Source organism: Antechinus flavipes, chromosome 2 (genome assembly GCF_016432865.1).
Source record: "Antechinus flavipes isolate AdamAnt ecotype Samford, QLD, Australia chromosome 2, AdamAnt_v2, whole genome shotgun sequence".
Taxonomy (NCBI): Eukaryota; Metazoa; Chordata; class Mammalia; order Dasyuromorphia; family Dasyuridae; genus Antechinus; species Antechinus flavipes.
In genome coordinates, this window is record NC_067399.1 from 294,277,741 (window position 1) to 294,295,393 (window position 17,653).

At 36.6% G+C, this 17,653-nt stretch overlaps 1 protein-coding gene across 5 annotated transcripts in view; it reads right to left on the reverse strand.

Annotated features, from left to right (window-relative positions):
* The window catches only part of ITPK1 (inositol-tetrakisphosphate 1-kinase), a 371,106-nt gene that overhangs the window by 169,238 nt on the left and 184,215 nt on the right, over positions 1–17,653 (reverse strand). For all 5 annotated transcript variants that reach the window (XM_051977360.1, XM_051977357.1, XM_051977356.1 and 2 more), the window contains exon 4: positions 12,845–12,970. In XM_051977360.1, the coding sequence (XP_051833320.1) occupies positions 12,845–12,970 (126 nt within the window). The remainder of the gene's footprint in view (positions 1–12,844; positions 12,971–17,653) is intronic.

Here is a 17,653-nt window from a genome sequence, read left to right on the forward strand (position 1 = left end):
CATTCTGCTTTTCTAGCCTCATTTCCCACTGAAAGTAAAAAAGCAGGAAATAAGCATTTATTAAGCACAAACTATGCTGCCAGCTGTGTCAAGTGCTTTACAAATATCAGTATCATTTGATCCTCAGAATCATCCTGAGAGATAGGTGATATTTTAATTCCTATTTTCCAGATGAGGAAACATGCAGATAGTTGTTAAATGATTTGATCAGGGTCACATAGCTAGTAAGTGTATGAGTCCACATGTAAATGCACATTTAAATCCATCCACTGCACCACCAGCTCCTAGGTTAGAATCTAGGCTCTGATGATTATTTAACTATTTAAATCTCCCCATTACTAACCTGCATTATCTTCCTTTGTAAAATGATGCTACTGCAAAAAGATGATCTCTATGGCCACTCCTAAATCAAAATGAAATCCTCTATTTTGATTTAAAAATTAGTGTATATTCTAGCCAAGTAAGTTTAGGCAGAGTCCTTACAGTTTATCACTTCCACACTTTGCATTACCTTCACCTAAAATGTCCTTCTTGTCCCTCTCTACTTTTCCAAGTTCCATCCCTCTTTCAAGTTCCAGCTTACATCTCCCTTCTTCACAAAACCTTTCTTACCACTCTAAGAGGAAGCAGTTCGTCTACCATTACAAATTTCTCTAGTTGTATTTTAGACTTGGGTCAACTTTTGATTGTTCAAAAAATCATCCCTGGACAGCTAGATGGTACAGTGATTAGAGTACAAGCCCTGAAGTCAGGAGGACCTGAGTCCAAATCTGGTCTCAGACACTTAACATTTCCTAGCTGGGGGCCTTGGGCAAGTCTCTTAACCCCCAATTGCCTCAGCAAAAATAAACAAAAACATCCTTATATTCATCCCTTCATGTTTTTTCCACTCCTGCCAACCCAGATGATCCATTTGACTATAAAATGCAAATCTCCTCAAACAGAGGATAAGCCCAGGTCAAGAAACAAAGGAATCATGCAAACCTATAGGCAGTACTTTCCAATGTTTTGAAGGGTAAAATAGTTTGGCAGCAAGAAAACTAGACCTGAAGCAAGGAGAGATGTGATTAGAAAACCTAGCTCTAACTCTGAAGACCACCTGCATTAGAGGTTAATACTAATTGGAAAGAACAGTCACTATCTGAACCTCAGTTTCTTCAACTGTCAAATGAGAAGAACAATACTTGCACTGCTCATTCCACAATGGTGTTGTAAAGAAAGTCTTTGAAAACTTTTAAGGGATATAGTGGAGCAGTGGAGTTAGAAAGATCCAAATTCAAATTCAGGTTCAGACACTAACTGTGTGATCCAGGATGAGTCACTTAACTTTTGTCTATCTTCAACTGTAAAAAAGGGGTAATAAGAATAGCATCTATTTCCTAAGGCTATTTTGAGGATCAGATGAGATAAGATCTGTATAGTACTTAGCACACTATATCACATACAGTAGGTACTTAATAAATGTTTTTTTCTTTCCATATTTGTTAGGGACTTTCCTTTTGAGAATTGCCATGTATGTCATGTCAGCTGGTAGGGCGGACCCAGGAGGTAAAAAGGGTCTTGGCCTCTGAGGCAGGAGGTGTGTCTTACAGGTGTTAGATCTTTTCTTAGGACGCAGAACTAATTCCAGGTGTCTCCCTTCTGTGGATCCACCTACGCAGTGCTGAATGGGCTAGGCACAGGGTAATCACAGAGGAGAATAAATATAAATAACCAGCTTTGAGTCCATAGGTAAAGGATGCGGAAAGAAGTAGAGAGAGGCAGAGATGTAGAGAGATTCAGGGAAGCAGAGAGAGAGATGCACAGACAGACATACACCTGCTCTTCCTTCCTGCTAACCCCTGCAGAGAACACCAATGAAGAAGAAAGGCTGTTTGGCACCTTATCATTCTCTCGTCTTCATGTGAATCCGGGAAAGATTGGTATGTATGGCCCTGGCAATCAGTAGCCTCAATGGGAGATTACACATATTATAGAAATTAGATGATAACGTATTTTACTTCACATACATTTAGAAAGCCAGCAATAATGTATATACTATTGCCACTGTCTTCCTTCACACCATCCACAAGAATGATTATGCAACAAAATAAGTTCATTCTGCCAGTCCATATAGAATTATAAGGGGTGGGGGTGGGAGGAAGAACACATGCCTCTGGTGTTTTTATATTTCTTTCATGCCTAGTGCAAGGAGTCCTGTACTGAGTACCATTCACTCTAATTATACAGCTTACATTTGGTTATACAAAAATAAAGGACAGTTGTATTCAGAGCTTAGAAGGGTTCAGCCATCATTATCAGACTTCCCATTTCTGGATGAAGGCCTCTTGTTCTTGAAAACACATAGTTTATTCTTTTGAGAGCAAAGGAAACTATGTGAGCATAGGTCTATTTTGAAAGTAATTGTATGTCTGAGAGTTTCCTTCTTTCCCTCACCCCCTTCCATCCTGAGCATGTCACACTCCCATTACATCTTTGTAGGGAAGTGATAAACATGGCTGTCAATTACGGAAATTTATATTGGGAGAATACCTTAGAGATCATCTATATTAATTCCTTCATCCTATAAATAAAGATATTGACACTTAAAAGAGAAGAATGGACTTCCCAAGATCACTTAGCTTGAAAGCAGCAAAAATGGGATTTAAATCCAAGTCTTTTAACTCCAAATGCAATATTCTCTCTACCATACCACAGAGCTCATCACCTTTGATTTAAAGCTTCCTTTTTCTCATCCATAAACCTTGTAAAATATAAAATGCAGAGAGCCTATCTAAGGTCTTAAAACATTCAGGATTCACATGATATTGAGGTGTATCAACCGAACCTGGGGCCCAGGGAAGTAAATTATTTGCCCAAAACAGCACAAATAGTAAATTACAAAAGCAAGATATAAATCCAAGGCCTTTGACTCCAAATTCACCATTTTATCTCAATTTATCATATATTGCCTGTGACAATACAGGACTAATGGGAATTCAGATTAATACAATTTAACCCATCCTGACTCCAAAGGACAGACCATTAAACATTTTTATCTGAGCATTATTAATGTGGACTATTAAATTCACTTGGTGGAGCCCTGAGCCCCCCCCCCCCAAAAAATGCTATGGCTGGAAGGAATGCTTCAAGATACTTTCAGATAAGCACAGACTCTAAATCACACCCATAGAAGCTGTAACAATGACAATACTACTAGCTATCATTTAAAAGGCACTTGAAGATTTAAAAAGTACCTTTCTCTCTACCCACAGAGAAACCCTGATCTTGAGACAAACCCTCATCACCTCTCTTCAGAACGGTGGCTTTCTAATGAGTCTCAATTCTCTCTCTACTCTAATCCATATTCCATAGAACTACCAAAGAGATTTTTCATTCTCAATTAACTCCAGTGAGACCTTACTGACTCTATAATAAATGATATTTGTTTTTTAAGGATCTTGACAACTTGGTCCCAACCTAGCTTTCCAGCTTGATAATACGTGACTCCTCTTTCTAAATAACATAGTCTAGTCAAAATGATGTTCCCCTCTGTTCCTTACACAGGACCTTCCATTCTCCTTTCTTAAATCTTTACAGAGACTACTCCACATTCATGGAATATACTCCCTCTTCTTCATCTCTACATCTATAGATTCCTCATTTCCTCCAACATATAGACCACGATGCTTTCCTTGCTCCTCCGCAAGTCCTCTCTAATTGTACTATTCTTTTTGTACTTTCTACTATAATTAATTTGTCCCTTCTAATTATTGTGTGTGTGTGTGTGTGTGTGTGTGTGTGTGTGTGTGTGTGTGTGTGTGTGTGTGTGTATTCTCCCAATGCTCTTGGAAACTCTCCTAGATTACAAATTTTAGAACAGATGCTATCACTGGAATAGAGATTTTCCCCATTTGGAAATTACTAACCTCTTAATGGAATCAGCAGTCGACTCTTTAGATATTTATTTTGAATTTCCCTACACACAGAATATAAACTCTCTGAGAAAATGAATTGTTTCAGAGATTTTTTTTTTAGTAGTTATATCCTATCAAATAGCACAGCACCTGGCATAAAACAGGTGCCTAATAAATTCTTATTGGTTAGTTATAGTACTTACTTGCAGGATAGGATGGGGCTAAAATATGATTAACAGAGGTAAAGGTCCTAGATAAAGTGCTATACATACAGTTTCAGTTATTATAGCAGAAACCTTCTGAGATAAAAAGCTCTTTGTAATCTATAAAACTACATAAAGAGACACAATAATGCAATTAGCTAATCTTAATTCCTCCCCCAAAAAATTTATGCATTAACAAGAATAAAAAAGTATCTTAGGAACTGTGAACAACACAATGAAAATAACCACAGATCTAAAGCATTCACCACCTAAAGTATTCTTGAAATCCCCATAGGGAAATGAAAATAAAACAAAACTGAATTTCAAAATTAAAAATAATAAAGATAACCCTGAACTAGAAACTCAGAAACCAAGTCAGAAATGCTTCCCAGAACTTATATTCTCCTGTTATAACCTTTAGGAATCCAAGATTACTACTCACCACGATGAGGCACCAGAAGAGAATACTAAATAATAGTACTACTATGTAAACTATGTAAAACAGAATAACCATATAATTAAAAGCTATTAAAACATTTGAACCACCATTTTTACTGCTGTTTGTTATAGCAACTCGTTCCTTTACAACATAAGAAACTGCTGCTCCGGGAAAACAAGTCGAGAGTCAGCCTTATGAACTTTGAATGATTCTATCTCCTGATAGCATAACCTAAAAGAAAGGGAGGGTAAAGACGTATCAGTCAATAAACAGAAACAGCAGGAGGTCTTTGGCTTTACTGGATAAACTTTGGAAACATGAAAACAACTGAATCATCAAGCCAGAATCATTTCAGCCTCAACCCAAAAAAATGGCCTCCAACACTATACAAATCATACAACTCCCCAGGACTTGAGCACATCTCCAGAAAAAACCCACTAACAATGGCTACAGTTATTCTTCTAAATCCTACATGACTGTTATTAGTATTATTATTAATTTAAAGAATTTTCACTTCCATCTTCTTAGTTGATTTATAGCTTACAAAAAAGATTTTCCCTACCATAGCCATTGTGGATTGGTGGCACAATTTCCCATTTTTATAAGTAAGTGAGGATGAGAGAGATGGAAATAACCTGCTGTAAGTTATATGGGTAGCAATCAGCACAGCTGTAATTTGATTCCCACATCTTCATATTCCCAAATACATTACTGTTGTTTTCAGTGTAGCACATCAGGTATACTAAACCTGGTACAGACTATGTGCTTAACCAGTGTTAGTTCAATTAATCAATGTATTATTTTATTTTATCACTTAATATTTTTAATTATTATATTAAGCACCCGTTGCAGGTGCCAAGCACTGTGCTAAATGACAGACAGTTGATTGCACAAATGATCGTTAACCACCCAAAGCAGTAAGATTTCAGGAATAACTCATTCTTCCTTTGTCCCTTCCCTATAATCTTAAATATTGACTCTGGACAAAACATGTTCAATCTGAGCTGCCAGGACAAACAATCTTTTTTTATTATTTATAAAGCACCATTTTTAAGAAGTATCTGACATAAAATTAACTGGCAAACTGATGGGATAGTGGGAGACTCCTTTAGAAACTGAATGAGACTGCACACAAAACACAGGATTATAGATTAAGAGCTAAAAGGGGCCATAAAGTTCAAGTTCAATCCCCTAGTTTTAAAGATAAAAAAACTAAGGCACAGAGAAATTAAGACCAGAGTCAAATAGCCAGATAGGACCTGAGGTAGGACTTGAACACAGTTCTTTCTGATTCCAAGTTTAGGGTTTTATCTATTGTACCATGGTAACAGGAAGTCAAACAGTACAAATTACCTAAAATAACAAAATTTAAATGTTTCTGCTCTGTTTTCCCCCAACAGCCCCTGTTATTTCTTTGGGAATTACAATAAATTACAGATAGACAAACAGAAAGAGAGATAAAGATACATGGGATAGGAAAATCAGGGGAAGCTAAATAGAGACTTATTAAACATTTACTATGTGACAGAACACCTGAGATTCACCTAACCTAAGCATCAGCTGAACAAAAATATCCTTTACAATATTTGATAGGTGTTGTTTTATAGATTGTCAGTGATAGGGGATCTGCAGTCTCAAAACAGCCCAATCCACTAAGGAACAATTCCAGATTGTTAGGAAGTCTTCGTAAACATTAAGCCAAAATTCGCTTCTTTTTAAAGTTCCTAAATTCTGCCCTGTAAGGCCAAACAGAAGAATTTAAATCTCTTTTTCAGGTATATAAAGAAAATGCTAATAAATACATGTTTCAGATCTGTAATGTTTCCAGGAGTTCTGAGAAGAAGAAAAAAACAAAACACCTTAGGCTAGTAAGAAAGATTTTCTTGGCAAAAATGTATGAATTGAGCTAGACTTATGAAGAATTAGGGCATTCGATCTCATTCAGAAGTTTACATTTAACACTATTCTATGGATCTTTGAAAGTTTAGCATCTCTTTCTTTTTTATTTTTTTATTAAAGCTTTTTTTTTTCAAATCATGTACAGGTAATTCTTCGACATTAACTCTTGCAAAACCTTATGTTCCAATTTCTTCCCCCCCCCCTCCCCTAGATGGCAAATAGTCCAATATATAGCATCTCTTTCTTATGGTATAGTCCTAGTCCTGAGGTGGGAAAATTCCCTGATCTTTATCAGATATATTTTTTAATTTTTTGCACATTATTTCACACATTCTACATTCCTATGTTCCAGTTAAAATGGCCTCCTTGGCCATTCCCTACATATGACATTCGAACTCCCCCTTGCATGCATTTACACAAGTTCATGCACTACACCTGAAATAAACTTCATAGAATCTCTGTTCTCTTTGAACATTCAAGTGCCATCTTTAATGCAATATTTTCTTATAACATTAGGTCCTTGACCTTTTAAAAAAATAGCTATATAGGCTACCAATAGCCAATATATACCAATATACTAATAGTACTCACATTTCATCTTCTGCCCCTTCTTGAATATCTTGCAAGACTAAATCAGCTGTGGCACTTACAAATCATCAGTACCCTCTGCCTATCTGATTAGCCACTCTGACTATAAGGCAGAGCCATGAGCTCAGTGGCTCCTTTTTAAGAAGGGGATCCAGCATAATCTTCCTTTGAACATCTTCATTCCATTCCCCCCACACATACAAATATACAGACATATATCCATTGCTTCCTTTTCAGTGTTGTCTTTTTTCATTAGGTTATAAGCTCCTTAAGAGCAGGGATCTCAAGGACCTCCTTCCTACCCAATGTTCCTTTCTTTCTTTTTGTATTTGTATCCCTAGCACATGGCACAGTGTCTAGTCCAGGTTAGCTATGTAATAAATGTTGACTATTGACTTTACTGATCATATTTCAATAAAATTGGTTTCCTTTGTAATTCTACATATTTTATTTAATGAATCTGAAAAGGAGTCCACAAGTTTTATCAAACTGTTCCTTAAATAATAGCTTTTTAAATTTCAAAATATATGCAACATTCATCCTTGCAAAACCTTGTGTTCCAAATGTTTCTCTCTCCCTTGCCCCAACCCCGCTTCCCTAGACAACAAGTAATCCAATATATTTTACCAAATTATTAAAAGACCCCACAGCATATGCACAAATAGGTTAAGAATCCCAATCTTACACAAAGACAATTCCAATTCATCTCACTTGCCATGGCCCTGTGAGAGAGAGAAGAAGGGTGTGGAAAGGAGAAGGGGGAAAGGGGAAGGAAAAGTAGACTTATTCATTCCGATAAAATGCAAGTTCTCTGAGAGCAGGGACAATTTCATGTTTATTCTTGCCTAATACACTATCTGGCATTTAGTAAAAGCTTAATAAATGTTTCTTGATGTGATTTTAAGAGAACTTACCAGAAAAATCTCAAGGTCTCAAAAAGCTCAACAGTGAATAATAACAACAATCAAAAAAAAAGCTAGCCACTATAGCTTAAGAGTGAAAAAAGTTAGTCACCATTAACACAGATGATCTAGCTCTAGAACAACATAATATGATTTAAAAAAAGAAAAAAAACCCACCAATGAGAGAAATAGAAGATTCAAAAATAACCCTAATACTTTGAACATGGAAATACTGAATGTCTGACTCCTCTGCTTGTCATTCCCAACCTGACATAACTAAGTTTTTCTAGCTTTATATAATATTCCCCCCTCACATCCTACTTATTCTATGCTTTGGCCAAATCATGTTACTGTTGTTCATCTGATCATAATTCTGTGGGTATACTAATTCCTCTACCTGGAATACCCTTTTACTCCCCTCTTCACTAGTTAAATTATTACCCAATGTTAAAGACCAACTCAGATACCTACATCTCCTGCAAACCTTTTTCTAAACTCCTACTAAGTGGGAACCAACTCTGATCCTCTAGTCTGAGTTATAACCCATTCCACAAACAAGTTAAACATTACTAATGTATAAAACACTGTACGAGGTGCTAAAAATACAGGAGGGGAAAAAGGGAAAGACCTTGGTATTGAGGAATTTTCATTTTAGTAGAGGATGCAAGCAACAACAACAACCAGAAAAAATAAGAAGGGACCTAAGACATCTACACTTAAGAGACAGAAAATTGATTCTAACAAAGGAAACTGAAAAACAGGTAGAAAGAGACTCAGGCTAGAACAGTAGCAAGAAGTCTAAAGAAGAAATAGTATCCAGATGGAAGGTATCCTTCCCAACATCAAAAGTTCCTAGGGAAGACAAGGATGAAGAAAAGCCTACCAGATTTAATAGGTGGTTCATGGGTAATCGTGAAACAGCTGTAAGAAAATGATGAAGATAATAGACATTAGTAAGGGGGAACCAAGATGGTGGAGTTCAGAGAGTGTTCAGCTGATCTCTTCCAACATTCCCCTCAAAAAAATTTTGTTAAATCACATTAAACTGTATTCTGAAATGGTAAAGGCAATAAAAGGTTATAGTGACATATTCAACTAGCCTAAGAAAAAATAGGCTAAAAAGAGAGATCATGAGGAAGGAGGATGGCTTGGGAATCCCCATAGGTCAAACCAGTGGTGGGACTATGTGGTAGCAAGAGAAGCAATAGCAGCTTCAAAAGTTCTCAAAACAGACAATAAGGAGATCGACAAATAGTCAGAAAAAGATTATAGGAGACTCCTGTGCTAGCAATAGACATAGGACAAGGCAACTCCATTGTCTATATCCATAATTAAAGTTAGAAAGGAGCCCTTTATGTCTAGAGGAAATGGAAGACTTAAGAAAGAGTTATCACTTCCAGCCCCAAAGACAAGGGACCCTAAAGAACCAGATTTTCTTCTTTCTTTCTTACAGGAAAAAGAGTAACCACAGTGCTCTCCAGATCATACTACCCTGGAAGTCCCCAAATCTTCCAAAACCCCAGAATAAAATCAAATAAGAGTTACAGAGAGAAAATTAGGCCAAGAAATGAAAACAAAGACAGATGATGCAGCAAATACAGCATCTGCCCTGGAATCAGAAGGACTTGTGTTTAAATCCAGATTCCAAAACTTTCTAGCTACCTGACCCTGAGCAAGTCACTTAACAACAACCGCCTCCTGTCAAGAAAGAAATTATAGCAAAGGAAGAAAATTATGAAAAGACAACAGCTTGGGAAGAGACACACACACAAAAAAATACTGAAGGAAAAAAAATGGTACTGTTCAAATGGGAAAAGAGTAACAAAAATTCACTGAGATATAAAAACTTCCTAAAAAGCAGAATTGGCCAAATGGGAAAAGAGATACAAAAGCTCACAGGAGAAAATAATTCCTTAAAAATTAGAATTGGGAAAGTAGAATACAATGATTTCATAAGATATCAAGAAGCAATAGAACAAAGTCAAAAGAATGGGGGAAAAAAATCCCAGAAATATTATAAAGATGCTAGCTACTCTGAACAAGACAATGACCTAAGACTATTCCAAAGGATTCATAATGGAAAATGCTATCCATCTCCAGAGAAGGAATTGATTAACTCTGAATATCAATTGAAATATAATTTTTTAAAATTCTGTTTTTATTATTTTATTCTGAATTTTCTTTTGCAACATAGCTAATTGAGGGGGTGATGAATAAAGAAACAAAGGCAACAAGTAGAAATGAATCTTTTTCAACATTTGGCAGTGAAAAGGAATAGAGTTATATGAGTTAATAACTTGAAGAGGTCGTGGGGCCACTTGAAAAGATTTATTTTTAAAAAGTGTGTTTTCGAGAAATCAAAAAGATCAACACATGAAAAGTAAGGGGTGATTAAAGGAGGAAGACAGAGAGACAGAATGAATAGGGAGGATATATTTAATGGGGAAACTCCTTTTAGAAAATGGAGAGGGTGGAGTTAAAAAGCACAACAAGCAAAGAAATTAGACTTGGTAATAATAAATATTAGTTCTTTCTCAAGAACTGCAGCAAATAAGGAGGGTATGGCAGGTCAGTCAGTCAGCACACATTTTTAAACACCTACTATATACCAAACACTGTACTAAGAGTTTGGAATACAAAGAAACACACACACACATACACACACACACACACACACTACACACACACACACACACACACACACACACACACACACACTATAAATATAATAAACTGGGCGTTAAAGGCATTAAAATTAAGAGAAGTCTCCTTATAAAAGGTAGGATTTTGGCAGAAATTTAAGGGAAAACAGGAGCTGAAGGTCAAAAAGGGTCAGAATTCTAGGTATAGGAGACAAGCAAATATGAAAACAAGAGTTGGAGATCATCTTGTACAAAGAAAACAGCCAAGAAGTCATCACCACTAGATCACTGTTAAGGTATAGGATTAGAAAAGTAGGAAAGGGCAAGGTAATGAAGGATTTTGAAGGCCAAACAGAAAATTTTATATTTTTTCCTAAAGGTAAAAGGGTGCCACTAGAGGTGATTCAACAGAGGCTTAACTCATATCAACATTTCAGTGGCATCAATTTTTCTACCAAGCAAAAGATGGAATGGAGTAGGGAGAAATCTAAGGTGGGAAGATCAAAAATGCTAATATAACAGGCCCAGTTGTAAAGTGATAAAGGTATGAGTCAAGATGGCAGTATCAAAAAAGAGAAGGTGGTATATACAAGAGAAATAATACAAAGGTAAAATCAAGAGAATTTTGGCAAGTGATTGGATATTTAAAGGGTAAGAAAGTGAGGAATTGACACCAATGTTTTAAACCTAGATGACTTGAAGGATGGTAGTGCCCCAGAGAGTAATAGAGATATTAAGAGGAAAGATAATTAATTCAATTTATGACATTCTGAATTTAATATGTCTGTGTAACATACACTTTGAGGTGGAAAAGAACGGAGAATCACAAGAAATGGTTAGGCCTGGATAAATAATCTAAGAATCAACTGGCTCCAGGAAAACTGAAGAGATCATTGAGCAAAACAGTAAAGAAGGAGAGGAAGAAAAGAGGTCCTGTGGAACATTCAATGTTAATAAATGTGGCCTAAACATAACCCTAGCCAAGGAGACTGAGGAGAACTCAAATAGGCAGGAAGAAAACTAGGAGAGGACAGTATCACTACTAAAAAGTGTTACTACCCTAGAAAGAAGTGGGTATCAAGGAAGAGAGGATGCAGGAGACAATAAGGATGAAAGGCAGAACCAAGATGGTAGAGAAAAGGCAGGGACTCGCTGAGCTTTCCCCCAAACTGTTCCAAATTCCTCTAAATAATGATTCTAAACAGATTTTAGCACCTCAGAACACACAAAAAAAGACAGAGCAGAAAATGTTCCAGTTGAAAATAACTTAAAAGGTCAGTAGGAAAGGTCTGTGGCACCAGAGTGGGAGTCCAGCACAGAACCCTGATGCAGTCTGGGCCTCTGAATCAGAGGCAGTACTAGTGGTTTTTAGGTTTCTCATCTCAGGGACACCAAAGATAAGTTGGAAGGTAAGCAGGAAAACAAGCAGGAAAGCTCTGTCAGTAGGATGAGAGGGCCTGGGCAAACCAGCACTGGGCAAGGGCAAAGGTGATCATGGAAGCTTCCAGAGGCCTCAGCTCATAGAAAGTTTTCTTACTGGAGCTAGAAGGGCTTTGTTGCTTTAACAAACTAGGACTTACAGAAACAGAGGATTGGGGCACTCCTCACAGTTTTAGCAGAAAAGTATACTTGTAATCAGGTCCCTAGAAGGATCTCTAAAAACAATTTAGGACAGTGTATCCTCCACCCTGTAAATGGAGCCCTATTTTAACAAAGAATTAAAAGCCCAGTAATATACTGGAAAAATTAGCAGACAACAGAAAAAGATTCTGACTACAGAAAATTACTATGGGCCCAAATTTTCTCTAATTTCATTGAGCAGTACACAAGTGGGAGAAAAGGCAATAAGGGGTGGAACTAATTCAAGGTTAAAGCACGACAAGAAAAGATATTCAATAAGATATGGGCAGGTAAGAGATGTAAGAGACTATATGAGTGAATGCTGAGAAAGCCTTTGAGGTAAAAAAGAGGAAAAGTGATGAGGAAGGTTCTATTACAGACGGGCTTGATTTTCCTCAAAGACCACAAAATACATTGTTTATTCTCTACATGTACCCTGATCACATTTCACTGCATAGTATACAGTGATGATTGTATCTGCACAAGCCCAAATGGACTGAGATCATAATCTACAGAAATTCTTTTATTATCCTTGATTCTTAGAACAGATCAGCAAACTGGAAAGGAAGAGGAAAATGATGATGATGCTAAAAATGAACAAATAAATAGATAAACAGATAAACAGAGGCTTCTTTAAGCAATGGACACTACCCACCTGGAATCTCTGAACCAACTCCAAGGATTGGCTGTCATTCTGATCAGCTTCCAGGATGACATCAGTCAGTTTGTGTATGATCACATCCAGTGGGCCCTGCTCCTCAATTGGTCTGCTAAGGTTGAGCTAAAGCAATAAGAGACAGAAAGAACAATATTTCAGTCTTTAAAGCAGTGATACCATTCTCAATTGCCAAACACTGAATATATCAGTCAGCATTTAGTAAGTATCTACTATATATTAGTTCATATGTTAGTAACTGAGAAGGCAAATACAACAAATAAAACATCTCTGTATACAAAAAGTTTTTTATTTTAATGAGGGAGACGTGTGTATGTGTGTACATATGTGTACATATATACACATGTATACACACATATGTACATAAAATAAATGCAAAGTAGATTAAGAAGGAGAAGTAGAAAACACTGAGGAGAGAAAAGAGGAATAGTGTTGAAATCAGACAATATTTCATATAGAAAGTAGTACTTAAACTGCATCTTGAAGAGAAGAGAAAAGCAATGTGATAGAGATAAAGGAGGGCATTCCAAGTATAGGGATAGCCAGTCCAAAGGCATAGAAATGAGAGATGCTATGTCATATGGAAGAACAGAAAGGCCAGAATGATCCCACAGTATGGACACAGTTGTGTCCAATGAGGCAGGAAAGATAGGAGTTGGGTCAGCTAAGGCTTTAAAAGCTAAACAAAAGAGTTTACATTTTACCTTCAGAAGGACTAGAAAGTCAACTGAAGAAAGAGTATGACATGGTCAGAGCTATGCTTGAGGAAAATCAATTACAACAGAATGGAAGATGGACTAGAATGTGGAGAAAACTAGAGTCATGAAGACTAATAGGAGGGCCACCAGAATTAATCTAGGCATTAAATAAAGAGGGCCTGAATTAATCTTACAACTGTAAAAGCAGAGAGAAGGGGTTGGATGCTAAATGCATAGCAGACATGGATAAAAAGATGGGCAGACAGAACAAAGAGAAAGACAGAGATCAGATCTTTGATTTCACCAATATAGAGAATTCCCAAAGGAGCAAAGTCCTCCTAACAATACAAGTCAGCACCTTCTCTAGAACTTAGCCTTGTAGAACTACTTAATACACTAAAAAGTTTAAAAAACTTGCCCAGGGTCACAGCTTCAATAGGTAGGACTTGAACTGAAATCTTTTGGCTCTTCAAGTTTTCTATCTTACATATATACTGATGATATAACGATATGAAATGATATGATATGATATATAATTTGTATTATAGTATATATTATATTTTCATTATTTTTCTCTAAATACACCTAAGCTTGCCAACAAATTTCTTAAAAACAAAGCATGTGCCTTTTCTTTCATCTATGGACAAATAGTTATATTGTGATATATCACATAACAAAGTTATATAATTATATATTGAACAGTACATGAAGGTTTGCAAAGTAAAAAATGTAAAATTTCAATAGATTCTCACTGCAATTCTGTGAGGTAGGCATTATTATCCCCATTTTATAAATAAGGAAACTAAAGCTGATAGAACTTAAATGATTTTTGAAGGATGTAAATTTTGAGGCAGGATTCAAACTGAGCACTTAAAACAAGTGTAAAACAAAACAAATAGTGAATAAATCCCTATTAAGTTGAATCTGGTGTGATTGATTTTTTAAGCCCTTAATAAAGGCTTTTTGAGACAGATCCACTCTTGATTCCAACCTGGCTTTTTATCTACTAAGAAAAATTGACTCACAATATTAAAATAATGAAATATAATCATACTATGTTATAATAGCTCACACTTTAAAAAGATCTATTGTTTCAAAATCTGATTTTTATCATTTTATAGCTGAGGAAACTGAGGTAACACAGGCAATAACTTGCAAAACTGGGATTCCAATCTAGGTCCTTGGATCTCACTTCTAATACTTTATACTGAACCATGTTTGAGTAAAGTGTTTTCCTTGTAGTCAAAAGACCTGTGTGATGTTATGGAAATCATATATTATTCCACAGTCTCAGCTTCTTCCTCTGTGTCAAATAAAAGGATTACATGAGACATCATCTAAGATTCTTTCCTTCTCTAAATTATGTCTGCAAACTGTTCTATATCCATACTCACTTGATCTTCACAATAACTCTGTGAAAAAGATGGGGCCATTTCACAGAAGAAAAAACTAAGGCGCTGACAAATTAATAGGCTACTTGTTAAAGGCCACATATACAATTCCTTTCCCTGTGATTAGATATGGAAGTGCAAACTATGATAGGAAAGAAAAGGCCTTTTGGTGTGGTATTCTAGACTTAGGACTCTTTTTCAATCTATTTCACTGCCCTGCTCCCCTCAAATTCCCAAAACTGGGGAAGAAAGGTTAAAGGTACATAGTCCTGAACTATAAGGCACCTAAGGGAGGGATATGGTAATCTGGGCAAGAAGCATACTCAAGTGAGACAGGTCAAGCTACAAATGACAAACAGATTGCCTAGATGTACCTCCAATGTCCCTTTTCAATCATTCCCCCTAACTTGGCACATTTCCAAAATTAAGCTTTATGGCAGTATTTTTGGGAAGCCTAGAAGAGAGTTGTATATTCCTCAGAAGTATCCTTCTCTCTCTAGATGCAGGCTGATGATGAGGGGAAACAGGCAGCCTCAACTATTTGAATTTCTCCTCTCTTGGAATTTGCCTCACACAGTGTAGACCTGACAACCAAAAGCTGTTTAGAAAATAGGCTCTTCATGTTCCAGTCAGATCCTCAAAAGGTAAACATTTCTGATTTGGAAGCTGTCCACCTTCCTTTGTGTATTTTCCAAGCATTTTTTATGCCATTAAAATCTTTTCATAAGAACAGAAGGTTGGGACACCACTGGATTTATCTATGGTGAAAATTCAGGATTCTCCATTCCTCTGCCCCCACTAAGCCTCTTACTAAGATCTATCAACTTCCTCTCAAGATGGTTTCTCAAAAAGTTTTCTTCAAGCTTATCCATCTATCTACTCTGAAGTCAAGATCAGAGGGTTGAGACCTGGAAGGAACGCCAAAGATCATGTAATCCAAACCTTTCATTTTCTAGGGGAGAAAAAACTGACATAGCACAAGAAGCCAGGAAAGGCTAAAGTCTATCTTTCTCATCTTCAAAGCCTAAACATTAAAAGTATGATGATATATAATTTTCTTATACAAAAAAACTTGAATGGAGTTAAGGCCATAATGGGAGCCTTGCAAAATCATCCTGTCCACTTCTCAAGTTATAACAAATAAATAGCATCAACAGATTTAAAAATTTGGAAATCCTTTGGCAAACAGTGTAATGACCGCATATTTAAAATCAGCCGGAGTCAGGAATTCAGGTTAAGGGAAAAATCTTCAATCTTTATTGAAGTGAAGAGGTGAAAAAGGATTGCGATAGCAATATGGGCAAGAAAGATTGCGATAGCAATATGGGCAGCTGCGACAGGAAGCCAGCTAACAGAGGGGGAATCTAAGCTGAAAGGGCCGTCGCAATGGCAAATGCAAGCAGTCTCTCCTTCCCCTTCCTTTTCCACTCCCCTGCCTCCACTCACCAAAATCGTCATTTCCTATACAACACATCAGGACTTGCACAAAGAGTGGGCGGGGGCCGTTCTTTCTCCAAGCTTATATATTAATAGAGTATGGTCCAATTACTATTTAGCCTCATGTGCTTGGGACCTCAGTGCATCAACTCAAGCCTCAGCCCATTACAAAACAGTATCACATTTGATCTCATAATGAAACATATAGATTCCATAGGTTTTGTCATGCCAATTTATATTCTACAAATTAAGGGCCATGACTGTTCAACGTTATAGAGAAAACTCTGTCTCTCAACCCTGTTGGAATCCTTACTAACTGCTAACTAATTAGAGTTGATCTAATCTTACAAGAAGATGTTTTGGGCAGAACCTAAAACAAGGTACTAAGTAGAACTACCCATAATCCCTCTCTCTGGAAGGAGCATAAATAGGCCAATGGGCCAGTCGGAAAGTTCTTCAGAGAGGAAGACGCTACAAGTCGAGATTTCACCGGAATGACATGAAGACTGGAGCTGGCTGGAGGCTGAAGAAAGCAGAGGCAGAGGCTGAAGGACCAGACCTTTGGATTTAAAGACATTTGGAGAGAGCTCTTGGAACCAAGCAGAGAGATAGGCCTCTAAGCTAACCGGGCTATATTGGAAACAATAAAAGATCTGAACTTTTATCACCTGGCTGCTTTTTGAGAAGAAAAAGATCACCAACACAACCCAACATTCTTTTCATCACAACTAACTCGCAGGGTTGTTATTAGGATCAAGTGATATAATATTCATAAAGTATCCTGGAACTTAGCTATATAATCCTCTTGTGCTTCCTTTCACCTAACCCCTTCATATTAGAATATAAATTCCTTCAAACTTTTTGTATTTCCAGCACCTGCCCAAGACTTTAGACATAGTAAGAAACATTCTAAATCTTTACTAACTAGAGATTTTCAGTAAAGAAAACAGAAGTTTAGAGAATGAAATTTGTAGATTTGTAAAAAAAAAAAAAAAAAAAAAAAAAAAAACAGATCTTCCTATAGATAATAAAGATTAAAGATAAAGATGACAGATTAAAAGAGAATAAATGATTTGAATGAAATCACACAGCACACCAGTGACAAAGCTGGAAATTAAACTCACATCTCTTTTCTAGGTCTACCATATACTCTGTCGCATATCTAGGTACTAGCACAGCTACAGCTAAAATCCAGGTCTTCTAACTTTGAGTTACTGTGATTTCCATTATAATATGCTAAACTTGAATCATATAATGACAAA